An 18479-nucleotide genomic window follows, 5' to 3' on the forward strand; every position below is an offset into this window, starting at 1 on the left:
ATGGTGCACAAGTGGAAATTCTCTGGGGAAGTCCTCACTGACTAGTTCTTTGACTTGAGAAATCAGCTTTGGCTTGCCCTCCACCAAACCCCTTTGGCTTTATCCCTGGTGATTCACCTCCAGTCTCTTGTCAGATGAGGTACCACCAGGAGGATGCAAGCCCATTTACTTGACTCCATGTTCTCCCATGACAGGCTGCTTCAGTGCTGCCCTCTTTCTACCCCATTGGTTTATTTCAACTCTCCTGTGATCTCTTTGGGTCTCACTTTTCCCTGCTAAAACATTAAACATTTTTCAACATTATTTTCAATGGCAATATAGTCTTCTACTTTATGGATGTGGAATTCTTTATGTAACCAATCCCCTGTTGATGGACAATTTGATTATTTCAACTTTTTACTATGACCAAAAGGTGCTTTAAATGTTAGGCAGGTTAAAGGGGAGTTGGAGAATATTTTGCAACTGTCTGGGGAAAATGAAGCCGATTTTTAAATGTTATGTTATATTATAGTATACAGGGGCTGAAATGATATGAAATATTTCCACAGTCGCTAAAAATATTATGTCGTTCTCTTAGGAACAAGCCCATTTTGTTTTACTTTAACCTGCTCAGCTGTACCAGTCCCTCCGTGGTGGTAAACCTACAGTGCCCTACCAGACAGGTAAGGCAAAAAAAAAAATAAAAAAATAAAGCCTCGGTGGTGATGTTAGTGATGTTGAACATTCTTGGGTGAAAGAATTGAGAAACTACATTTGGGTTCTGGGTGTGTGTGATTAATGATGAATTTATGGAAGGTGGGAAGACAGAAGTATAAGCTCATGTTTGTTCATATACAATTTTAAAAAAGCAGTATTACTAGGAACCTCAGTGATATCTTGTCTAACCACCTATTTTTATAAATGAATAAACTGCAGCCCAGAGAAGTGGAGATATTTTTCTCAGGATCAGTATTAGGAAGAATAAAGCCAGCTACTGTAACTAATAAACCCGTTTTTCAGTGACTTAAAACAATAGTTTCTTTTCAGTCATATAAGAGTAAAAGGCGGTGTTTGTGGTCAATGGGCAACTCTCTTCCAGGCTCTTTTCATCTGGTGGCTGTGTCATCCCTTAAGTCCTCAGCAGGAGCAGCATCCAGTTGCCGGAAGAAGACAGAGAGGCTGAATAAAGCACCCCTGTTCTTAAAAGCCTTGGATCAGTAGGGTCACACAGTGCATTTCTACTTATATGCCATAGACTCATTAGTTTTATTTGTTCACACCGAGATGCAAGAAGGAGGGAATAAAGCAATGTAATTGTGGGCTGAGCAGCCTCTTGTGTACCATGAACAAATGAAACAATAGGGACAAACTTCATTGTTTCTTCCATAGTCTATCCCTCTGTCCTCCAGAACACCCTTCTTCCCAAGGGAGACAACCCAGAATCCCATGTGGTACTATCTTTAACCCATAGTCTAGGATCTATGGATTATGGATAGTCTCTCCATCAGGTCTTGACACTAAATGCACAATGGGGAACAGGGCTAGGAAAATTAGAATACAAGCTCCCATTCAGAAAGGGAGGAGGTATAAATGCACAGTGGTCTTTAGTGCATGGCACTGGAGAACAGTCTTTTATTCGACCTACCTGGATCGTGTTCTCTGAAGGAAGTTCCTTATCCATCACATCCTATGATTCTTTGCTCAACCACCTGAAAGGTTATTTCCTGTCTGTCAGCCTCAGACCGCACCATTGCTGAGCATTGGAAATATACCCTCTTAGGGGCCATGTGGCTTTGAAACTTTCTTCCTATTGTGCGAGTTTAAAACCTCAAAGATTATATTAACAGTGAAAGGCCTTTTCAGGTTAGTTCATGAATTTGGCAGTACAACTACCTCAAAAACTTAGTAAGATTTTGACTTAGTTGCTTCCTCTTGGTTCCACTTTGCTGTACATCAGAAACTAACACAACATTGTAAATCAACTATACTTCAATAAAGTTAACAAATTTAAAAAAAATAACTCCCTTATATAAACCCTCAGTTCTTTTGCCCCTTCTCATTTACTTGTACTTCCCTGGCAAAACATCATTCATGGCTAAATGCAGCTTTCTGCCTACTCCATGCCTCAACCCAGGCAGCTGTGTGTTCTTGCAGAAAACACACACAACAGTCCATTAAATTAAGGACCACTAACCTCAAGGGGGCCCTTAATGCTGTCCCCAAATCACACAGGAGACCCTTTGCCCATTCACTAGCTACTCTGCTAGAAAACAATTTCACACCTTTTCCTCTCACCTCAAACCTCCAAGACCTCCTTCCCAGTCTCCATGTCAGCCTCTGACTTAGCTTCCTATTTCACTGAGAAAGTATTAGCATTCAGAAGACAACTTTTACGAGCTACCACACTGACCTCCACTTGCCTACCTGTCATCATTTGTGTTCATGTATTTACTCTACCTTCCCTGCTCTTACTGTGGAGGAACAGCCTGTGCGCCCAAGGCCAGCCCATCCACTCGTGCATTAGATCTTATCCTCGCTCACAAAGTCCAGCACACAACTCCAGAAATCTTCTGTTTTTTTCTTTTATTACCATTTTCCTTCTCTACTAAGTTACCCCATCGGTAGACAAACATGCCATCTTAAATAATTCTCTCCTTGATCCCACATCCCCTTCCAGTTACTGCTTCATATCTCTGTGCCTCTTTTTTTGCCAAACTCCTCATAAGAATAGTTTATATTCAATGTGTCTAAATCCTCCTTTCTCATTTTCATTCAGGCTTTTACTCCTGCTCTATTTTCTCCAAATGATATTGATACCATTGATCTCCATCTATCTAAACCAATGGTCAGTTCTCAATCTGTGTTTACTTGAGCTAACAGCACTGTTTAATCAACCCCTCTTCCTTAATATACTTTCTTCACTTGCCCTCTAGGGCACAACATTGTGTTTCCTCCCAACTCTCTGGCTGCTCCCTATCAGTCTTCTTTGATGGTTTCTCTTCATCTTTCCAGCATCTTCTAAACACTGGAGTTTCCTCCTCTACCAAGCTTAGTCCTCTTCAATACCTACATTTACTCCTTTTGGCGATTGCACCTAGTCTTGTGGTTTTAACACAATCTATATGTTGCATTTCCTAATTTATCTATCCAGATCAGTCTGCTCCCAGAACTCCAGATCTTTCTATCCAACCACCTATGCCATGTCTCTACAGGGATATTTAGTTAGCATCTCAAATTTAACATGTCCAAACTCAAGTCCTAGTCTCTGACTTTATCCTTAAAATTGTTCCCCACCCCCCATCAGTCTTTTCTATTACAGCTGTAAATACCATCAAATCATCCTTGATCCCTCTTTTCTGTCACACTCATGTTTGAGCTGTGAGCTAATTCCTCTGGTCTCCATTCAAAATATACCCAGGACCAAACTCCTTTTTTCACCATCTCCTCCTTTTTTCAAGGAACCAGCTAGATTAGTTCAATGACCTCCTGACTGGTCTCTTCTTGCCCCTGTCTCCAGCCCCTTAGACTCTCTTTTCCACCCAGCAGCCAGTGTGATCCTGTTAAATGTAAGTCACATTATGTCCCTCCTTTGCTCAAGCCCCCTCCCCTCAATAGCTTCTCAAGTTACTCATATTAAAAGCCAAAGTCCTAACAATGGCCTACAAAGTTCTTCACTGTCTGCCCGACTCTGACCACATATGTTATGGCTCTCCCTCTGCTCACTGCACTCGGGTCATACTGACCATCTGTTGTCTTCAAAGGATCCAGGAAAGTGCCGACTTCATAGCTCTAGACTTTGCTGATCTCCCTGCCTAGGCTGCTCTTTCTCCAGATGACTAGATCACTAGTCTTCTTCAAGTCTTCCTCAAATATTACCTTTTGTTGAGGCCTTCCTTAACTACCTATTTAAAATTAGAATCCCACCCTGGTACCTTTCATCCTCTGGCCTTCTTTCTAGCCTTATTTTTCTCCATAACACCTGCTACCATCTCATAGCAAACAATTTTGTTTATTTGTTGTTAACCATCTCCCCTACTAGAAAGTACGGATTTTTATCTGTTTTGTTCACTACTGTGTCCCCAGTGCCTAGAACAGGCTCAGAGTAGGTGATCAATAAATATTTGTTGAGTGAATGAGTAAATGAATGAATGAGAGAATATCTTCCTATTCCCAGTCTAGAAAATTTTCCACTACACTATACAAATACATCATTCCCATGAAGAAACAAAAAAATCCTTGCACATTATGCTTTTTATTACATTTCACAAATTACTAGATTACATAAATTACTAGATTTACTAGATTATCCTTTCTTCATGGCAAATTGTAGTGTTTTAACCTTCAGTGTAACTCTCTTTTCCACTCACCAAATCCTAATTTATATTAGAATGTTAACCCTATATGAATGGAAGATGTAAAAATAATGATGAAGAACGATATTCAGAATGTCCCTTTGTGTTTATACAAAGAATCAGAACTGAGTCAGAATATATATCAGCTGCCAATAATGCAGGATTGCTTTCAGTCTGCCAGGCAGTAGTGCGTCTACTGATCCAAGCCATATTTTTACGCATGATGTTTTTTGTTAATGCAGCATGGTCCAGACATGTGTCATAAGCATTTAAAGGACAGACCTTGATCAATTAGGAAACCCAACCTCAGTGTGACCTTCATTTTTGGCTAATTATACGTTGATTGCTACTAATCAGCACCCTATTTGAAGTGAACAAATTGGTCTGATAGAGAGTAAAGAACATTTGCTGTATTGTTTTTTAACAGCTCATTTGTGTCTGGAATGAAACTGCTAGAGAGTAAAGAACATTTGCTGTATTGTTTTTTAACAGCTCATTTGTCTCTGGAATGAAATTTGATGTGATTCTCATTATCAAAACATCTTTTACCACTTAAATTACTTTCTTTTATATGTTGCATACACCGCACTTCTATATGTGTAGTATACATTGTATGTGTGTGTATGTATAAATACAGAAATCATCATAGCCTTAACTCAGTAGCTCCTACCATCATTGAAAGCCTGTGAAAACATTAGTATATTCAGTATTCACTTTTATAAATCCATTTAAATGTATCCAACAAGGGGCTAGTGCAGTTGTCTTTCAGAGCCATGTAAGTAAATTGCCAAAGTCTAAATGTCTGTGAGGTAGCTCCTAATACGTTAATGGTTTTTTCAGCTTAGCCCCGATCGGAGTAAACTTTTGATGTTCGCATTGGCAATGACCTCAGTCTTCCTCCAAATGTGAGCATGTTGGTTGGTTGCTGTGAATGTCCCTAAACAGTTCTTCAGTTTTCATAGAAAGATACCTGTGAGACTTTCAATATTTCCTCTAGAGGTGTGTGAATGTGTGTATGTGCTTGTGTGTGTGTGTGCATATGTGTGTAGGAGAGACTGAGAAAGAGAAAATGCACCTGGAGGTGTGAATGTGGAGATGAGTTGTTTACCTTGTCAAAACTTCTAAAAGAATTTGGACTGCTGCTGCTACAAAACAATATTAACTGTGAGATTTTTGAGGTACCCATTTAGTTATCTACCTACTACCTTAGCTGTGGGGTTGATACCAATTGTCCTCATGTAGCAGAGACATGACCCAAAAAAGGGGAAAGAGATGTCACCTCAGCAGCCGTGTTTTTACCTAACTACCAGTGGGGGTTGGGCTAGAATCTGGTCAGTGAGAATGGTTACCAAAGTACGGTAGGGAGACGGAGCAAATCAGAGCTGAGAAGCCTTTCCTAAGGAGGAACTGAAGGTGGAGGAAGGGAATGTTCAAGGATTGACTACAACTCTCATGGCTTCCCATGATCTTTGGTTTTTTATTACAAACAAAAGCAAAACCAACAGAGTGCATCTTCCCTGATTCTGCTTTCTCTGTGGAGTTACTAATTGGATTGCAGTCACTCCACGGTGGCTCTGTGGACTAGCACGGCCATCCGGTTTGGCATTAATAGGCCCCCAAAGTTAATTAATGTAAGATAATTGCATCAGTGACCTCTCTGCCCATGTTTGACTGGTGCTGCTGAAAGACAATAATAATGATTGATTGCCACAAATAGCCCTAATTTTGTTAGTTTCTTATGGTAATAAAACCTCCAATTATGTTCTGAGGATTCATTGGCACTGATAGTTATTAGCGGCATAAGTTATCAATGTTTGGAGCGTTTTAAATTACCATTGTATTCACATAAAGGAAAGAAAGCAAGATTCTAACCCTGAAAAATGCATAAACTACACAGGTGAAATTAATCTTGCATTAAGCTCTTATCTACTAATTCAGAAAATCATGAAAAACTATTTCATTAAAAGTTCATCACTGTCCTATGGAAGATGTCACACAAATCTACAAATTATAAAATTGCATAGAACTGCACACACATACACACAAATGAATGCATGTAAAACTGGTGGAAACTGAATAAGGTTAGTGGATTGTAACAATATCAGTTTCCTGATTGTAATATTGTACTATAGTTATGCAAGTTATTACTATTGGCCAAAACTGGGTGAAAGGTATGTGTAATCTATTATTTTTCACAGCTGCATGTAGATCTACAGTTATGTCAGATGAGAAGGTAAAAGTAAGTTTGTCATTGTACAGCATCTTATTGTTTTAACAACACCAACATCGAAGGGCAAGGAGTAGAGGTTGAATACTAGTACATGAAATTTTATTTTTTACAGTAAGTTTAGAGAATTGATTTAAGTTTCTTAGATGGAAAATGGTGCTTTGCTTTTTTATAGTGGTGGGTAATTTAGAAGTTTAACCTTGTAGATAATTCCTTGGTTTGCTCAACTCAATTCAGTTCCCACCATTGTGTTTCTTTATTTCACAGATCTGTGTCTCCAAGTGCCCAGAAAAATTTTTAACCTACATGGAAATACAATTTATGTACAGAAAAGACAGAAACGACTGGACATACTACAGCCAGTTCTGCAAGTCTGCTCTTCTTAAGCCTGCGAAGGTATGTGTGTTTAAGCTTAAAACTAGAAAGAATTTACCTTGTTTCAATCGCAAGTGTAACATGAGCATTTGTAACGGATCAAGCTCCAAAATCTTCTTGGAAGTGATTACTAACGGTACCATTTCATTAAAACACAAATGCACATGTACATACAAACCCACACACACACAATTTATACCATATCATTTTGTAGACTTGGGGTGTTATACAAGACTGTTAGGTCTGGTGAGTTAGCATCAACTATTCCCTGACACCAGCAAATTCTCTACTTGGATTTTTTGCTGTCTAGAGCTCAGAGCTAAATGTCATTTGCAGTCACCATTTCATTAATGTGGTGATAAAGCTCCGTGGCTACTTAGTAATAAGAATTTTACTTCCAAACCTGGTTTGATAATTACTCATTTAAAAAGTCCCCAAACACTACCTAGATTTAAGATTTATAAGGGATTTCTAAAGCCTTATTGTGTTAATTAGTAGTAATGGCTTCTAAATTAGAGAAGATGCCATTTTTCCAGGAAAAAATTAAAGGATTAGAGACTAAGGATATAACTAAGACGAAGATACACACCTTCAAAGACATGCCTTGGTTTCAGCAGGTCTGACTTTATTATTGTTGATTCAATTGAACTACAGTTAGGATATTTAAGAGTGTTTGTCAAACAAGTATGTGTGTGTGATAATCTTACAATTACTCTTATTAGGGGTGTAATTTGGGATAAGGAGATTATTAGGGAATTGAATTTTTAAAGGACAAAATTTTTATATCAAGAGTAAAACTTGTCATCACATCATCTTTAAAATGTTAACATACTCTTCCTTCAATTTTAGACTCTCACACAAGTTTTACTGGATGATGATTGTCCAACAGCGATTTTTCCAAGCAAACCTTGTAAGTGGCTATTATTTTACCTTAGAAACACAGAATCTACCAAGAAGTTATTTAATTCAATTCCCTTATTTCACAGTTGATGAAACTGAGGCCGGGAATGGTCCTATGGCTGGCCCAGGGTCCCAGAGTTAATTAGGAAGAATAAAGCCCATTCTGGCTCCAGCTGGGGACGTTCCACTGGAGCTTGGTGAGGTTTTAGGTTTGGCTGCTTAAACACACAAAAAAAAGTTTGAAAATTGATTTGTAAAAGCCCATTCAGGTTGATTCTTCGGTGCTCTGTGAACACACATAAGCACAGACACACTCTAACACATCCACCCCTGAATTCAGCCAAAAAGTTTGTTGAGAAATTGACACTGGGGAGTGAGGGTGGGGCATATACTTGTATTTATAATTTGAAAGTTGAAATATTTCTATGTCTCCTGAATGCATCAACATTTTATTTCTTTAAAATTTATAAACTTTATTTTTTTGTGTGGTACGCGGGCCTCTTGCTGTTGTGGCCTCTCCCATTGCGGAGCACAGGCTTCGGATGCTCAGGCTCAGTGGCCATGGCTCACGGGCCCAGCCGCTCCGTGGCATGTGGGATCCTTCCGGACCGGGGCACGAACCCGTGTCCCCTGCATCGGCAGGCGGACTCTCAACCACTGCGCCACCAGGGAAGCCCCTATAAACTTTATTTAACTGTTTAGAAGAAAATGAAATAATCACTCATTTTCCTTTCTTAAGGCTATAATTCTAACAACAGAGAAAAAACTTTACATAAAGATGTCCATCACAGTGTTGTTCCAAAAAAAGAAAAGACAAAGAAAATCAAAAGGAAATACTCTAATATCCAAGAGCAAGGAAATGCTTAAATAAATTATGATGTATTCATTAAATGAAATATTTATAATTTTTACCTATAAGTATTGTGTATATGTTACAATGTTACATAAGATGAAAAATACTATATGAATTATGACAAGCCTGTATAAATTAAAATAAACAACAACCAAAAAAAACTACTCAAAGAAAAAGATTGGAAACAAATATGCCAAAATATTAAGTGATTGTTTTGGAGGTGGCAAAACTATGGCCATTTTCTCTCTTTCTTCTTTTTTCTATATCTCTGTTTTTTCCACAATGAGTACATATTTCTTTTAAAACGGAAGAAAGACAGCAGTCATCAGTTTGAGTAGAAAGTCAGGTACCATTGAAGTAGCTACCATCAAGCATAATGTCTTACATGCTCCCATCAGTCTTCTCTGGATCATTAAAACCCTGCAGCAAAGATGTAGGCCTGGCAAGCAACTGCATTTAACCAGGAAGTCCTGGGCAACAAGTGTCTGTAGTAAAGAAGAATGTTACAAATTTTTATGCAAAAACGGTAAAAATGAATCATTAGTCACTGAAGATGTAATAGGTATAAAAGTATAACATATAGTCCTGCCCTTGTAAGTGTAGTTTGGTTAAATCACACAATATGAAATGTACATTGGGAATACAAAAATGAGTAAGGCACAGTCCTTCACAGCCTAGTGAAGGAAACATTAAGATAAATATTGAAATCATTTGTATCTCCCCAATGGAGGATTAAGTATAGTATTTGAAACAATAGTATGCAGCTAATAAAATTCACTCATTAAAGATTTTATAAATGGAAATAAGTAATATTATAAGAAAGAAACAAGGGACAACCTCTCATGTACTGTATAATTATAACTCTCAAAAAAAAAATTTCTTATAGAAGAAAGACTGGAGGAAATGCACCAAAAGGTTAATATAGTTCACTGTGGGTGGTAAAACTATGTACAGTTTTGTATCTTCTTTCATAAAATTTTCTCTACTTTCTAAATATATAATGAGCATATTTAGTAATTAAAGCTAACAGACTAGATGAGTTATTGCCCAGATATAATATGTAGGACAAGTTTCGGGGGTTCTGTACGTGGGAACAGTCATGTTGAAGGAGGAGAAAGAGAAAGTACACAGAAAGGAAGAAGGGAAAGCAGGAGAGAACCTGGGCCTGTAAACCAAGGGAAGAGAGTTTTGAAAGGCAGGGGTTGTCTCCCATGTCAAAGACTCATTCAAGAGAAAGTTAATTCATTCAACAGCAGATACTTACTGAGTTCCACTATGTACCAAGCACTGTGCTAGGTAATGGGTTCAAGCAGGATGAAGACTAAAAGATTTGGAGGTTTTGGCAACTAGGAGGTCACTGGGATCACTGGGAGGCTAATTTGCATGGAGAGGTGGAGACAGAAATACAGTTGGATTGAGAGGGAATGGAAGCATCTGGTAGAGGCTACTATGTCAGATTTGCCAGGGAAGAGCAGGAGAGAGAGAGGGCAGTCACCCCGATTACAAAAGCTACGGAACATGAAGGTGGGTAGATCAGACCATTTTAAAAAAGGAAAGTCAGGAAAAGCTTTACAAGGGCATATTTCTTCTTTCTCTATATCAGCTGCTTTCATATTTTCAGGTTTACACTCCATGCGAACCCATGCAAGTCTGTGATACTTCTTGTAAGAAAAAATATAAAAATTATCCATTTCTGATTGCTCCTCCCTCTTCATTTAAAATTGGGGTTTTAAAACATTTTTAGTAATAAAGATTTGTAAAGAGTCAAGGATTCTGTATAATTAAAAATAAGCACATAGAAGATTGAATGGTAAATTAACTCTTCTCAGAAATGCTAGTTTTCAAAATGTGGGCCATTTTTGATAGCTTTAGAATTCCCATTTCCAGCCCCTCTTAAAAAAAACTTGTAAATGAGCTGGAAGACAGACAAATTATTCAGACTTTATAAATAAAAATTCAATTGTCTTAGTAACCTAAAATTTGCGCTGATTCTTATTTCCCAAGGAAATGTTCACTAAACTCTGGTTTTCAAGGTTTCACTCAAGGATTAGCTAAGAATTTTGTAAAATAACAAAATAAATTCATCCAATCATTCAAGTAAATATAGCCTTTTTATTAAAATGTGTTTACTATGAGAGAGAGGTTATCAGTATTACTCTTATAAAACCTGTGCTGTGTGTCCTTCTTATGGCTACTTGATGAATATACCATGTATAAAATAATCAGCAAGTTTAAATGTAGCTTCAGATTATGATTGTATTTGCTTTCCATGTCAGTCTTAGAATCATCAGAAAATCTGATTATCAAGTAATGGGCAATTATCTGTATTCAGCAATTTATACATTGTCTAGTAAGAATTTGATTATACATAACAGAAGGCTTAAGAAAGGGAGGACATCATGAAGGAAGAAAGTGATTATCATAATTTTAATTTATTTTTACAGATCTCCAGAGATGTTTCCCTGACTTTTCTACTAAAAATGGCACTTTAACAGTAGGAAATAAGACAGTGTTTGAAGATGGAAGTGGAAAGACAAGAAATGCTGTAGAACTCAGGGCAGCTGCAAAGTATGTTGTTTACACTCCCATTTTCAATTTTGATGCATCCCATTATTGTCCCCAAACTAAAACTTCCATTAAGGTTAAGGGTTATGGAGGAAGAATTATGTATTATTCTGAAATATCCATGTCACTGTGGATTAGAGAACTCGGTATGTGTTCATTAAGAAAGCCAAGTAAAGGAGAAAGCAGAATGAATTTGAAAGAACAATTATGTTTTTCAAAATGGTTAAGTCTTTCATTATCAACAGGTATAGAAATGAGACATCAGGAAACAGATCGCAAGACCTTAGTATAATTTACTTTTGAATAAGCATAATTTTAAAAACCCATGCTTTTTTAAAGCACCATTTTTAAAAAATGACTGAAGTAATAAAACTGCTAGATATTTTAAAGGGAAGGGGGCCTTAAGAAAGGTGAAACAACCATGATGCTGCTCTATCAGTACTGTGTCGAATTTCTATGGACTAACTACAGTGAAGTAAATTTTCTGTTTCCCTTGGCTGTATGCATCATGGTGTTCCACGTTATTGGGAAATACAATTCCCTGGGTGCACACAGACTTGTATGTGCACAAATATAAACACACAGAGTACCATTTCATAGCTTAGTTGTTGAATTTAAAGTAAAAAATAAAGGCATTGTAAAAAATTTATTGTTCTTTCTCAAAAGATTTTAGCAGTCCGAGTAGAATAGTGCAGTTCCTGTGTGTTTAGAATATGATAGCAACATGGATGAATTTCACAAATATAAAGCTATGTGAAAGAAATCATAAAGTAAGAGTACAATTCCATTGATGAAAAAGTTTAAAGTAAGCACAACTAAATTAAATTACCCTATGATGCATATATAAATGGTACAACTAAAAAGCAAGCTAGGAAAGTATTATCACAAAAGTCAGGATTATGGTTAACTTTAGGAGAAGAGGGGGGAGGTGTTGTAATTGGGGCACATGGGGGAAAAGAATGACTATGCTGTAGTTTCTAAGTATGTTCACTCTGATAATTCATCAAACTGGATGCTAACGATTGGTGCACTTTTCTGTATGTGCCTCTTTGTGCCTTCCTGCTACAGAGCTGTCAGAAGATTAAGAAGGGGAATTAAATATCATATTCATTCTTGGCTCTATGGATTTTATATTGGCTCTATGGATTTTAAAAGTTAAAAGCTGATCTTACCATCTAAATTCTTGTCTTATAGTGAGGCTTCTGCAACACCGAGGGTGTGTTGCACATGTTGGAGAGGGGCCTGTTTATCGCTCTTGGAAGCCACGTTCCCTCTGTGTGCAGCTGTAGCTGGCTACCTTTGCAGGTTTAACGAAGTGACACCTCATGTATTGTTGTGGCTAGGAAAAGAGTCACTAGTGATAAATGGTTTCTAAAAATGTGCTTAGAACTGCAGCTTCCAAATCCCTTTTATCATAACAAGAACATTTCTGTTTAGTGGTAGTCAAAAAATAATTGATTTTTTTTCCTTCTTTGAATTCAGTGGTATCAATAAAGTCCTTGATGCAAGGGCAATTGGAGTGAAAGTGTTTGAAGACTATGCAACAACGTGGTATTGGATTCTCGTGTAAGTGAAAGCTTAGGTGTTTCTTCTCCAGCCCCATTCTGATTTTATCTTTGTAGAATTTCTTTCTTCAAATTCCCCATTCATAGTCGTGAATAAAAGGTTGACTTGGATTTCAGTTCCTGCCACTTTCTTTTTCAGACAGAGTGAAGACGAGGCAAAGATATTTGGAAATCTGCCCAGTGGTAGCAGAAAGTTATAAGAATGTAAATTTAATTTTATTAAATCACTAGTAAAAGTCCTCTTATAAACATATATTTCAAGTCACGCAGGGCCATATCTGTGGTATGTTTGCTTTTCATCACACGTTACAGTGGATGCAGTGTTATTTCTCTGGTACTCATTTGTCCTCCCCTTGACCTCCAAAGAATCATTCTTATTTTTTAACACAGCCCTTCCACATAATGTTTGTTATCATCATCATCAAAGTCACTGTACTTAAGAGACGCTGAAAAAGACATTTGAAGGGAGGAGGAGATTTTAAATTTTCAGACATAAGATTTGCATTTCTGAAACATAAAGGAAAATGTAGTCACTCTTCTGGAGCAGGTACATGTTTTGATATGCCTAAGGCTGTCATTACTATCTGGCTCTTGTGCCACCTTCTTGTACCCTAAGTACCCTAAAAGCATCTATGATTCCCTGGTGATCAAAGAATAAAGTGAAAACTTCTTCAGATACTTACAAAGCCCCTTACAATCTGGCCCAACTTAGTTTCCCAGATTTATCTCCATGCATGTTTCTGGATTAACCCTGTATTCTAAACACATCAAATAGCATGCCTATCCCTGGACTGTCAAACCCCCATGTTTTTGCACATTCTATTCTCTTTCCTAGCATATCCTTCCTTGTGTCCTGGGCAACCCCATCTCATTATCTAAAATCAGCTTTTGTGTCATCTATGATGTCTTTCTTGACTTCCCCAGCTATAGTAAATTACTTGCCCCTCTGTGTTCCTCATGGTCATTGTGTGTGTGTGTGTGTGTGTGTGTGTGTGTACATACCTATATATAAACACACATACCTGTCTTCCATATAGCACCACTGTCTTGTGTTTTATTTACCTGACTCTTTCCCTCTGATAAACTATGAACTCTTTACTATGGTAACTATGTCTAACTCATCTTTATTTTCCTAACTCCTGGTATGGTTCTCGGACCATAGAGATGCATAGAAAATGTGGAACAGTTATAAAAATACTAGGGGAACAAGATAGATATATTTAACTATAAGGTGCTTAATAAAGTCAAAATTGCACTGTGTGTAAAATACTAGTGAGTAGTTTTTGGAGCTATAAAGCTAGATAGTTTTATCAGATTTTACTCATTTTGATGCTTTGTCTTAAACAATTACAGTAATTATTTTCAGTGTGTATTTCAGGATATATCTCCATAGCAGAGATTGTAGTCTATACTTGACAGGAAACTGGTGCCCCTATTGTCAGACCCAAATATCACTAGATAATTTCTATGTTTTTCCTTTGTTTTGGCTTTCCCACTCTTACCTGAAAAAAGTGTAAATTATGATAGATTCTCCTGCCCTCCTCACTCCCAACACACGCACTGAAATGCTCTCTACCCAGGGACTAAACACCTAGAACTGCTAGAACATATACACCTCCCTTTATTTTCAACTCTTATGTTCTCATCGATTTTATACATATAAAGCCAAAGACTGACATGCTGGGATTTAGTTTATTCAGTTAGAATTTTTATGCGGGAATTAAAAACACAGAACAATAAAGAGCTATATTTCTTTTCTTCCCCCCGACCTTTTTTAATAACCCCCTTGGACTATGCCACGGAATAATTCTTCAACTATGTTGAATATTTCAGCATGAAAGTATCTGTGATTTTTAAAAGGGAATGGCTTCTGAAGTTAAAAGCATAGGCTCTGCAAGACTGCAAGCTGAGGAGGTGCTCTGATACATGCTGTCATCTATCCAGTGACAGTATTATTAATATTTTATTTTTAAAGATAATATTTGAAGACAATAAACTCAATCAATGTGCCAAGCTCTGTCTGTTTGGAAGCTTGCAGATATCACCAGTGGTGTCAGTTCTTAACAGAAGCCAAATTTCCAATCTTAGTGAGTTCTCTTTGATGAAATTACCTGGAAGAATCCAATATGACTTTAACCTGGATATATGGGGGTGGGGGGGAAGAAGTACCTCTAGTAGCTCAATCAAACCCCAGGAAGAAATTGAAACAGAAGGAAAATATTCATGCTGTTGATTGGTTGATGAAGTTGCATGGCCCAGGAGACACAGAAGCCTTATCACGGCTCCAAATAATGGCCCACAGATCACTGGGGAGCCGAAATAAATGTCTAGTGAGGTTAGACATCATAAACGATTAGAGATAATTAGACCAGAATGATAATGACTGCAAAATCATGGATTTAGGAACTGTGTGGGGCAGTTATTTTGCTTGTCTTTCTGCCCTAAGTTTGTTCCCTTACTGCTAGAGTGTTATATTACATAAGGTTTTCATTAGTCACCAGGTAGATAGAACAAGAAGAGCACAATTTCCTCCTGGATATGCTTTATCCATGCTTTTTATACTTGGTGGGTAAGTGTGAAGGAAAAATATAGGACTGTGGCAGATAGGAACTGTGGTTTTTCCTGGAACAACTATTGATACTGAACTTCAGTTTACCTAGGCACAAAATTGATTCATGTGTAAAGTCCCTGATGGTCCTACTCTTTCACATGAAAATCTTAACAGCAAAAATTATTTATACTTTTTAACATTATAAATGTTTCTATAGCCAGGTAAAATAATCAAGAATCTTTTTGAATAGAAAAAAGTGTTGTCTTGCTGTGCTCATTCTGCTGTGTTTAGCACACTGGCCCACTGTGTTTGTTGTGCATTTTTTTCCTCCAGTGGCCTGACTATCGCCATGCTTCTCAGTTGGATGTTTGTGATACTCCTGAGGTTCACGGCTGGCTTCCTCTTCTGGCTCTTCACCTTTGGTGTGATTGGGATTATAGCTTATGGTAGGTATCACCCTCTTAAAATCACCAAATATCAAAATAATCTTTTTCTTTTCAGTCCCCATTGTCAATCACCAGAAAGTATTTTCCTTGCAGTGAGTTTAATTATTCCCCTCCAAAAGTTGTTAAATTGAGAAAAATTATTTAATTTTGCATATATTGTCTCTATTATTTCTTCTTTATCTTGGAAAAAAAAAGTGCTATCAGAAAGTTCTACTGTTTTTCTCTACCAGCCTTTGGTCTCATGCCTCATGGGTATAAAGAAGGAGGTAAAAAAAAATCCCTTTTAAGTTAATGAAAAATATTTCAGACAATTTCTTTGAGTCCTTTAACTTTTCTGTCTGATCAAAGGCCAGGTCTGCATTGTAACAGAAGTGCGATTGATCTGTTTTCCTCTTTCAGCTTAGAACTTTTAATCCAGGTACTGTCACATATTTTAATAATTGGCCAGTACTCCATAATGAGCCATCACCCTCTAGAGGCAAGTATTCTGAATTACACATTGGATGGAGACTTACTTTATTTCAAGGTTGAGCTCTAATTATTAACTCAATCCTGCCAAATGCAGTACAGGTAAAATGCAAATACTAAAAAAGGAATTAAAGTCTCTCCTAACGAACAGTATGGCACTTATGGCAGCTTCTTCTCAGTCTTCTAATAAATGTATGGGCCAATATATGAATGTTAGAGAGGTTTCTATTCAAAAGAATGATTTCTGCTACAACACCATTTATATTGACAATGAGATTTTATGGTCACAGATACCAAAAATAACAATTTCCTATTTTTGTCACTCAAAGAAGAAGAGCTTTAAACATGTCAGCATTAGAAACCAGCAGAATCCGCAAAATCTGTAGCTAGCTTGGGTTCCAATCCCAGCTCCATAATGTAACTGGGAGACTTTGGAAAATTTTAATGATTATAAGCCTCAGTTTCCTTATCCATAACATCAGCACAATAATGGTATCTCCATCTAACAAGACTGTGAGTGTAAAATGAGACAATGAATATAAAGATCTTAGAATGGTCCCTGGAATACAGCAAACACTCAGCATGTCTTGGGGTATTGTTATTATCCTGCTCGTTATCCTAATTAAGTTTCTAGACAATTGTTCACGTCTTTCCAGGTATTATTCCTTATCTGCTCCTCCTGTGCAGCTGCCCGTGAAGAGGTGGGTCAGTCTGGTAGAGGAATGCAAGAATTGCTGTCCTCTAATCTGAAACTCTCAGGAAAGCTTTTTGTCTAAAAGTCATTTTCCTCCTTGGAGCTCAAAATATCCCCTTTCCTTTGCCATCTTAGAGGTTGAGCATGTGAACAATTCTCATTGACCAGAACAAATTAAGAGATATATAGGGGAGGCCATATAACACCATGGTTACAAATATGTATTTGGAGTTTGAAAAAGGCACAGTTCTAGAATCATCACATATTAATTGTGTGATTCTCTGCAAGTACATAGTGTCTCTAATTCATAGTTTCCTCAACTGTATAATAGGAATCTGTGAGTGTTAATAAATAATGTATATAAAGTACTTAGAGAGCTGCCTAGCACATAGTAATTGTTCAGTAAATGGTATCTATTATTTTGTTATTATGCAGGAATCTTATTGAGGAAAGAGGACTTGAAGCCCAGGGAACATACTTTTAAAAACAAACAAACAAACAAACAAACACTAGGACAGGAGTGAGAAAGCAATAGAAAAATAAATTGGAAAACACTGCTGAGATTTTCACATCCACCAGTATGGAAGAATTAATAATCTGAAGGGTCCTCTTGCTATGAAATAATGGCATAAAATAGTATTGTATTGTTTGATGTAATGTATTTTTTTGATGAGCTTACCAGAAGTAAAGGAAATCTCCCCAAAAGGAAAACCATTTTAAACCCACAAGCTAAAATGTGGGGAACCGAGCAGGAAGCACATATGAAATTATGGGCGGACCATACCAGGGCTACAGTCAGGACACTTAGAGCCAGCAGGAGAGTAGAGGGTCAGACCTGAAACTCCTGGAGTAGGTCTGGGATCCTGGAAAACGTATAAAGTGACCCCAGTTTGGTAGTACCCTTTGTTTGCCAACAGAAACAAATATAAATCCCCTCTAGGTGAAAGCACCTTCAATTCAGATCACCAGGTTTCCACAGATTAAATTTAACAAAGTATGAGTTACAATGAAAGATTACCAAACATGCAAGGAAATGGTCTTTTGCAAGAAACAAAAGAGGGCTTCCCTGGTGGTGCAGTGGTTAAGAATCCACGACACAGCTTCGAGCCTTGGTCTGGGAAGATCCCACATGCTGCGGAGCAACTGAGCCCATGCTCCACAACTAGTAAGCCTGTGCTCTGGAGCCCACAAGCCACAACTACTGAAGCCTGTGCACCTAGAGCCCGTGCTCTGCAACAAGAGAAGCCACTGCAATGAGAAGCCCGTGCACCACAACGAAGAGTAGTCCCCGCTCACCACAACTAGAGAAAGCCTGCGCACAGCAATGAAGACCCAACGCAGCCAAAAAATATATATAAGATAAATAAATTTATATAAAATAAAGAAACAAAAGAAACTATAAACATCAGATTGCAGCCTCCAAGAATTCAGATATGGATTGATACAGAACATGAGATAATCATGTATAAAATGTTTAAGAATTAAAAATACAATTTAAAAAAAA

General features: G+C 37.5%; 1 protein-coding gene across 2 annotated transcripts in view; it reads left to right on the forward strand.

The window, feature by feature from the left end:
- Positions 1–18479, forward strand: part of SLC44A5 (solute carrier family 44 member 5) — a 99014-nt gene that overhangs the window by 41283 nt on the left and 39252 nt on the right. For both annotated transcript variants that reach the window (XM_022581073.2, XM_022581071.2), the window contains exons 3-8: positions 578–662; positions 6826–6954; positions 7783–7843; positions 11131–11254; positions 12734–12817; positions 15701–15813. In XM_022581073.2, coding sequence (XP_022436781.2) covers positions 578–662; positions 6826–6954; positions 7783–7843; positions 11131–11254; positions 12734–12817; positions 15701–15813 — 596 coding nt within the window. The remainder of the gene's footprint in view (positions 1–577; positions 663–6825; positions 6955–7782; positions 7844–11130; positions 11255–12733; positions 12818–15700; positions 15814–18479) is intronic.

The sequence above is a fragment of the Delphinapterus leucas genome, chromosome 1 (assembly GCF_059928025.1).
Source record: "Delphinapterus leucas isolate spDelLeu-1000000601 "Yukka" chromosome 1, BTC_Dleu_Yukka2, whole genome shotgun sequence".
NCBI classification, from domain to species: domain Eukaryota; kingdom Metazoa; phylum Chordata; class Mammalia; order Artiodactyla; family Monodontidae; genus Delphinapterus; species Delphinapterus leucas.